This window comes from Fulmarus glacialis, unplaced genomic scaffold, assembly GCF_000690835.1.
Source record: "Fulmarus glacialis isolate BGI_N327 unplaced genomic scaffold, ASM69083v1 scaffold2487, whole genome shotgun sequence".
NCBI lineage: Eukaryota > Metazoa > Chordata > Aves > Procellariiformes > Procellariidae > Fulmarus > Fulmarus glacialis.
The window spans coordinates 51,534-59,751 of NW_009221088.1; the positions used below are offsets into that span (position 1 = coordinate 51,534).

At 38.5% G+C, this 8,218-nt stretch overlaps 1 protein-coding gene across 4 annotated transcripts; it reads right to left on the reverse strand.

Moving 5' to 3' along the window:
* Positions 1-498: 498 nt before the first annotated feature.
* On the reverse strand, positions 499-8,007 carry ITGB1BP1 (integrin beta 1 binding protein 1). 4 transcript variants are annotated; one of them, XM_009580946.1, is made up of 6 exons: positions 7,833-8,007; positions 6,889-6,967; positions 6,031-6,167; positions 4,724-4,788; positions 1,623-1,772; positions 499-884 (listed from the first exon to the last, which is right to left on the reverse strand). In XM_009580946.1, exons 4-6 carry the CDS (start codon positions 4,769-4,771, stop codon positions 813-815), a joined length of 270 nt encoding a protein of 89 aa, XP_009579241.1. In that variant the 5' UTR covers positions 4,772-4,788; positions 6,031-6,167; positions 6,889-6,967; positions 7,833-8,007; the 3' UTR covers positions 499-812. The 4 variants fall into 4 exon arrangements, with proteins under 4 accessions (XP_009579241.1, XP_009579238.1, XP_009579237.1 ...); XM_009580943.1 differs by having other exon boundaries at positions 4,724-4,816; XM_009580942.1 differs by having other exon boundaries at positions 4,724-4,840.
* Positions 8,008-8,218: the final 211 nt, after the last annotated feature.

The following is an 8,218-nucleotide window of genomic DNA, read 5'->3' on the forward strand; positions in this document are numbered from 1 at the left end:
GTGACACTTAAAATGCAGCTTAGAATGCTATGAGATGTATAATATTCAATTCAGTTGTTTTTATTTTGTTTAGTTGCAGAGCAACTGTATATATTGTATAACCTAAAATCAACTCTTATTTTCAATGTCCTGGATGCAGTGATTTATAATTAGAGCATGATTAATAAATTTTACTCTTGTTAACCAGTCAAATGTCTGGAAAAATAAAACTACTTTTAAAATCACTGGCTACTTCTCTTCTGTTACTCTGCATTGTTTAGGCAATATTGTTCTTTTCAATGTGTAAAATGAGAAATACAAACAAATTGTACTCGAGCAAAAAGATACACATCTTGCGGATTTTTAGTTGAACATAGAAACTGTGTAGACGGCACACTTAACATTAAATTAGAGTACCAAATGACTACCTATTATCACTTTGCTCTTCTTGTTTTGTTCCAGTATCTATGTTAAGCAGAACTGAAGTCTGTATTAACAAATTGTTTTTCAGACAAAGAGATAGAAGCAAGTGTCAGTTTTATTTTACATTTCTACAATATTGACATTAACATACAAAACATGATTTAGGAAAAAAATTAATGCTAAATATAAAATTCTGTATTGTCCTGGAAACTGAAGATGGAATAATTTCTTCAAGTCATGTTTGGGGAATGACAAAGTACCATGTGCAAGGTTGCATGGCTCTTCTTTCACAGCAAGTCTTTTCTAAGTTTGTGTGTAGCTACAGCCAGCCTGTGGTATCACAAAGGAGCCCCACTTCCTCCTCACACAAAGGCCTTTTGTATTACACCGTCACGTGCTGCTGAAGAAAATCAGGACTTCTCTGACATTAAAACTGAATCAAAGGCTGTAGATAACACTTTGCAAATAGCTTGTGCTTGTTCCTAAAAAAAATCCAAACATGCACATGAACACTTTCTGAAGAACTTCTAAACATCTCAAAACTCATTTAAAGCAGAACGTGACCTTTATCATTCTTTTGGCAGAGACATGCGAAATGGAGTAGCACAAGTGAGATTTAAGTTGATTTCTGTGGTCTGCAATGACATGTGGGAAGCTGTTTTAAATGAGCTCTTTTGAAACAAGTCAGAGTTGTTAGCTTTCATCATAGCATGACACTGGCATTCAGAAAGTCAGTTCATGTGTTCCCCCAGTGCTGTTAAGGGTGTATGCCATATCATAGTATCTCGACAATGAATTCTCCTACTCTGAAGAGGAGATCACTTCCCTTGCTTATAAATACAAATGCATGCTCTGTTACCAGAATTGTTACTCAATCCCTCCCTGCTCTGTCCGATCTTAAGAGGTTTGGTTTTGTCTTTGAAAATGCAAACGGAGGATTGTCCTTAGCAGCTACGAGAGCACTCTTTAGATTGGAAAGAGCTTTCTCAGGCCAATTTTCATTGGCAATTTTAGGGAATGTAGGTATTTTTCCTCAAAGCTGATCAAATGCAGTCAGCAGGGCTTTTCTCCCCTCCTCAGCCAGGGCACATTTATACTCTTTTTAATTGAGCAATCCCCCTTCTGCCAAAAAGCCTTCACAAGGGCCTTGGGTTTTCCAATCTCCCTTTACAATCAAAATACTGATACCTAAATTAAATACTGTAAACATAAACTCTTACCAAACTATTGCACTGATATACCCAGAGGCTGCATTCTTCAGAGGCTGCATCTGTTGTCTTCAAAGCCAGTAAACTTTTTCCTGCTCCCAGACCATCATCATAGCAGACCATCCGTACAATTAAATAGAGAGCATGCCTATGTAACACATCCTGAAACCATGTGGCAAATAAAAGTTACTCTGGAACAGTGCAACAGCTATTGCAGTTTTCCACCTGTTTTGATTCTCTCTCTCACAAAAGAATACTTCAGATTTATTTACAGGAGAAAAGTATTCCCTGGTAAAATTATAATTTTTTAATTGAGAGTTTAGTCAAGATTTAAAAAAATAAGTGGTGGTTTAACACAATTTTAGCTTTAATTTTTGCTTCTATTTTAGAATTGCATTCATATGTGGACTATATTCCTGGCCATAGTACGAAAGCACACATTCGTTTCCCACCTATCCTCACTCACCCTCTGTGAGTAGGACAGGTGTACACTCTGTACCTACCTCTGGCACAGAGGTCACTTACAACTACTTCTTAATTTTCCAGTATTTTTCCAGACAATGCCCTGTCTCAATTCCAGGAAGGGTACACATGAGAAACTGTTCCCAGAAAAGGGTATGGATGAGGTTAGTTGCTTTGGGGTGGAGGGGGTGTCGCCATGTGGACATAGCCAGGCCACTTGTGGCCTGAGCCACAGCATGGATCTTGACTCTTGCAGAGATCTAGTCCGGGAGACTTCTACTATCCACTGCAGTTGCGGGGTTTCACCATAGTCCCAACAGTTCTGATCTTGGCCGTTCCAAAAAGGGATTGGTTGATGTTGTCCAGTACAAGGTCTCTGCAGACCTGCCTTACACAAAGCCTTTCTTCTCAAGCCATCCTACCCAACCGATAATACTCATCTGCTTTATTCCAATACTCATCTGCTTTATTCCAGTCATACCACCCCTAGGGTCTCACGACTTCAAGACAGCTCTTTTTCTATGTTCATAGCATCAAACACCTTGTCCCTATCAGTAGCTGAAGGGTCTAAAGAAACGTCCACTTCGATATAGAAGCTGTAAAAATGGACAGTGAGCTCGATGCCTGCTCCGAAACCCTTGAGGGAGAGCCCTCTACCAGAACTCCTAAGACACCCTTGCTGAAAAATATCTCTGTCCCTGACATTCACTCAGCAATCGCTCACAATTATTCATACCGTCACCAACTATCATACCACACTGAGAGCTGGAGCCGACATGGAACTTACTGGATCAACCCTCCAGTCTCTGTATGAAAGACACCAAAATTGCCTCCAAATTACTTGTAACTTTTTAGAGTTACTTGCTTGGAACTTGCTACGGTGCTGATGTGCATGTGGATTATCACTAAAAGAGGGAGGACAGAATTCCCCCTGTAAATTCACTTCCTCCCCTCCTTCCAGTATTTGGCTATGAGGGGATTCTGCAGTTGAGAGAGAAATGAGATGGCAGATGGACAAACTGTGCCGTATATGTATGTACATATATATAATGTACAAACACACGCAAACGGAATGTGAAGAAGGCCAAAGCCTGAGTGTGACTTCTATAAATACTTCACCTTTGGTTTCTAGTGGTTGCATCCACAAACAATGGAAGTGTATCAATTAATTACACATCTGCACATATTTCAGTCACTAATGAAATAATTTCTCAAACGTTGGCTGAAATCCACGAGGAAAAATTTTGTATCCTTCAGTCAATTCTCTTTTTGGTGTCTGAAATAAATAGCTGCCTATTCACCTGCAAAGGTATCTACAAATCACAGAACTCTCACCTTTCCCCCAAAGTCATAAAAGACTGAATTCTTTGTATGAACGCAGAGAAAACCTTTCCATCTTGGAACTCTATGAAAGAGTTAGGTGGACTAACACACTAAAGGATTAGTGTTGACATTAAATGTCAACAGTGACACAGATGCAAAAAGCCAGAATTTGGGAAACAATGCAATGCAATAAAATGCCAGTGCAAGCTAGCTTAATCACAGAAGGCTTTATCAGCTTGTGCATGCTTTCAGCTTGAAGCCAGAAGAATGATGGATAAAAGTCTTAAAATTACCTATTTGATCTTTATCAGAGTACAAAGGAATTTAAATAATAGTGTAACCTATGTTCTTAATGAGAATTAAGAATGTAGGAGGACAGCAAAAACAGAACCAAAAAGAATTCGAAGTTTGAGCAACAACTACTACACTTCTTCCCAGGCATTAGAAACAAGTGTTTTATTTTCTGAAGGGACCAAAGCAAACTTTTTGGCTCTCTTCAGAGTATTCAGCTATTGAGCAATGCTATTCACCCTCCTCATACTTGATGCTTTTAGGAACAGGCACTGCTGGGTTGTTGATGGGTCATGACTTCGTAAGGCCAAGTATTTATGGTATCTGGGGCTCTGAGGGCAACCAGAAGGAAACCACATGGCTGCAATACAAAGCTACACAAACGCAACTGGAGGGCCCTGGGGAAGAGACCGGATTTTTATTTTTAGCAAAAAAGCTACTTGAAAATAAACAAATCATGTAGGAAATGATGCAAACAAAAAATAGGCTTGATCAATAAAGTGGAATGATGAGGCTTTGATGCTGGAGTGAACTCCCACTCTTGGATTAGGAGTGCAAGGCTGGAACTTTAAAGAGGAAGACAACTCAGGTATTCTTGAAAAAAAAAAATCCTTCGTTTTTTCCTCTCTGCAATAACATCAACAGGAATTGCATTACTAACTCAAGCTGAGAAACCTATGATCTTGGCCACCACAGTCATGCTACTTTTCCACGTGAGGGGATGGCAGGACAGCCACAGAGAAAGGAGGATGTGCCCAAAAAGCATAAAGGCTTGCTTGCCTTTTGTCTGGTGCTCTATCTCAAAAGGAATGGATTCTTGTCATAAATCCAACCTATCCAACCAGGAAAATACAGAGAGCCCTGAGGAGATACGACATGAAGCAGTGCTGCTGTGAGAGCTTTTTTGTTTGTTTGTTTGTTTTACTTTTGCTTAAAGCCAGAAGTGACATTTTGGTCACACAGATCATCTATCAGAGAAATAAATGAAAGCACTTTTCAACTCTCACCAAAAAGACAGTTTGTTGTGAATCACTTACATACTGATCAGATGTTGAAACTTTAATGCCGTATTTGGAAACTCCCATAATAAACTCCTCTTCACCTGGAACAAAAGGTAACTTTCCATCTTGCTTTGGAGGGAAACAAACAAAAGCCTTTAGTGCAGACAGAAGAACATGAACAATGAAGATACATAATAGAAAATGTGTTTATGTGTACTTCAGTCCACATCAGCAACATCACTAACCCTGCTCATATCTTGCTGTGTGGAGTTTGCCTGCCACTCTTGCACTCATCCAATCCCTTAACTTTATGTGAAATATATTCAGGGGAGGTTCAGACTGGACACTAGGAAGCATTTCTTTACCGAGAGGGTGGTCGAACACTGGAACAGGCTTCCCAGAGAGGTGGTCAATGCCCCAAGCCTGTCAGTGTTTAAGAGGCATTTGGACAATGCCCTTAACAACATGCTTTAACTTTTGGTCAGCCCTGACGTGGTCAGGCAGTTGGACTAGATGATCGTTGTAGGTCTCTTCCAACTGAAATAGTCTATTCTATTCTATTCTAAATATTACATGATTCCAGAAAGGAATTTATCATCTCAGGGGGGAGTTTGGCCCTGTAGTCAGATCAGATGGGCTGAAAAATAATGCATGCCCTGTCATGCTGCGCTGACCCTGGGTGATCTATGTTCTACACTGGCAGCAATTTTGTTATTTGGCTGTAAAAATAGTTTTAGCATATATTAAGATGCTTGAAATGTCAAGTTGCTATAAGATAGACAGACATTCTGTGCTTTTAAAGATACAAACGATCAGCTACCTAATGAGAACAATCAGTTACGGCTTTTAGTACAAAAATAAATACAAGCAACCACAGTTTGGCAAGGATGACCCAAATATTATTCAGGTTCTTTAGTCACAGGTTCATAAGTGATTGTAAGCAGAAACTTGACATTTTCCTCTACGGGAAAACTTCTACACTACTGAGGAAGTCTGGAGGAGACATTGTTTTCCGGATACTAACCCTAACAGTGCTGAAGACAATGTAACAACTTTCAGTTGGGTTACTTGTTCAGTCATGACTCATGAAAAGGGCCTTCCCTCTGACTCTGCTTCTTCAGAACAGCTTTTTGGGTGCATCTTCTCCAGTTACTCAATACGATGGAATTGAGTGTGACAGCTTTTGAGATTCATAGCTTAATGTCTTTTAAAGTAAGCTACTTTATTCTTGTAAGTATAAAATTTACAAAGAAAGATGTCAGATCACGTGATAATATGAAAGAAATACACCTAAGCTTAAGATGTTCTGACTTTGTTGGTATTGTCTTTTGTAACACACTTACCTGTGCAACATCTATGTAATTTATCAAGTCCAATGGCCCTTCGAGATTTTTGCTCTCATTATACTTCAATTTTTCAATGGCACCAACATATTTAACTCTAAATTCTGCACATGTGTCAGAATTACTATTGCTTTGTCCTGCAACAGAATAAAACAAAGCAATTCTGAAGAATTCCAGAACAGTAATGCTATTCTAATTGGTGTTAATGGGGCTAACTTACTAAATTCTGTAATTTTTGCAGACTTTCATCAAACACTTAACCTTTCCACAGTATATTAACTCCTCTCTTTAATGAACTGTCCTGGGTTGATTCAGAACAGTCCTTGGTAAAGGCAACAGTTTCATATGAATCCATGGTACAGCACTGCTTATACTAATTCAAATTTGGAGTTAACAACCTTAAATCAGAAAACATAGAAAAGCTGGTTCTACTTTTTTATATATATATTTTCTAAATGAACTGTTTGGTCCAACAGTGCTGTGCTGTGATCTGGTGAGCAAGAACAAGTAAAATCACATCTTATTTCCGTTATTTCAGTGCAAATGTAAACTTATCAAAGCAGGAAACATAGCTTCCGAAAAGTTACACCAGATTTATGCCGTGTAACAGACTGGTAACACAACTAAGTTTTTCTTACTCAGACACTTTACTTCGAAAACAGTGGCTTAATCCTAGATGAATCACTAATAATACTTTAGAAGCCTAGAGCTATGCATGCATTAGTCAACAGGCTAACAGATTCACTCACAATTATTAAAAATAAGTATTTTAACCTTTTCCATTTTCTGCTCTTTTATACGAACACACATAAAGTTAATCCTGCTCCATACAAATCTGCTCAAACTCTGATTACATACCTGAACTTTTCGTGGAGTCTGTATCTAGACTAGCCACAGTACTAGACCTGGAAAGTCCCCCAAGACTGGAATCTACAGACTAAGAAAAAAATTGGTATCATCAGAAAGTTACTGAGAACACATTAACAATTCACTTTTAGATTCCCTGCCTCAACTCTTTTTTAAAAACAAACTAGTGTTTATGTTCTAATTACTTAAGCAGCACTGCAAAATGGGGAGAAAAAAACCACCACCACCTATTTCTTTCCTGAAGTTATCTTTCTGCCTCTATGTAGATTAGACTGATATAAATTCAACCACAAATATTTTGAAAGAAGAAGGAAATAAAAGAAAAAGAAAAAATGAACCTTAAGGTTATGTCCAGACTTTTCTGGTACTGCATCTTAACTTGAAGAAATTGACAACTACATGCTTGTCACCAATGCTTGAAATAACATAGCAGTGCAAGGGAAGTGAAACGGCACCTTGGAAAATCCAGAATATTCAACTGATCATTCCAAAACCTATCAGACAAAATGGACACATTATTCAAAACGAAGAATACTTTTTAGAGATACTGAGTAACCAACTAGTACTGAAGAATAAACTCATTCTTGGTACTTAACACCAGGCACCTTCTTAAAGACAATATTTATCACTACAGAACAAACGTACTGCTTTTTCCTCCAGACCCTATTATGTGCTGCAGAAACTCTTGTGTTTGTGGGCTTCACTATGGAAGCTATCGAGCATTCATCTCAGAATACATCGGCTTTATAATGGATAGGTTTTTTTAACTCTCGTAACGCAATCTGAGGAACAGCAGAAGTAGAAAGTTCTCCTCGTGGAACATGGCATTGTATGGAAATCACACCCTACCATCAGTGCAAGCAAACCACTGAACTGTCAACTTGTAACAAAGCAAGTTGCTTTCATAAACAGAGTATATACCAAATTCAGCTTACCTTGCTTTTAGTACTGATTTCACTGCTTTGTGAGCTGCTGCTGCTGTGTCGTTTTTTTCCTTTTCTAAACATTTTTTCATAATTGGATCAAGGAAGATCTTCTAGGTAGGAAAAATAAAAATCAAAGCTGTCATATCATCAAGGGAAGGAGTTCCGGGCAAAACACCAGAGAGACTGTGTCCAAAGTGTACAAGAACTGGAAACTTGTAAAGGACTCTGAGAACGGAAGTAGGAATGTTCCTCTGGTGCTCTTCATGCTTGACTGGGGAAAGTCCCTCAAACTCTCTGCTAAAACTTCCCTATCCTTCTGATTCATCAAAAAAATGCTGCTACGTAGTTTACTGTTACAAAGGCCAGTTTCTAATGCATAAATATGTAGATTTAGA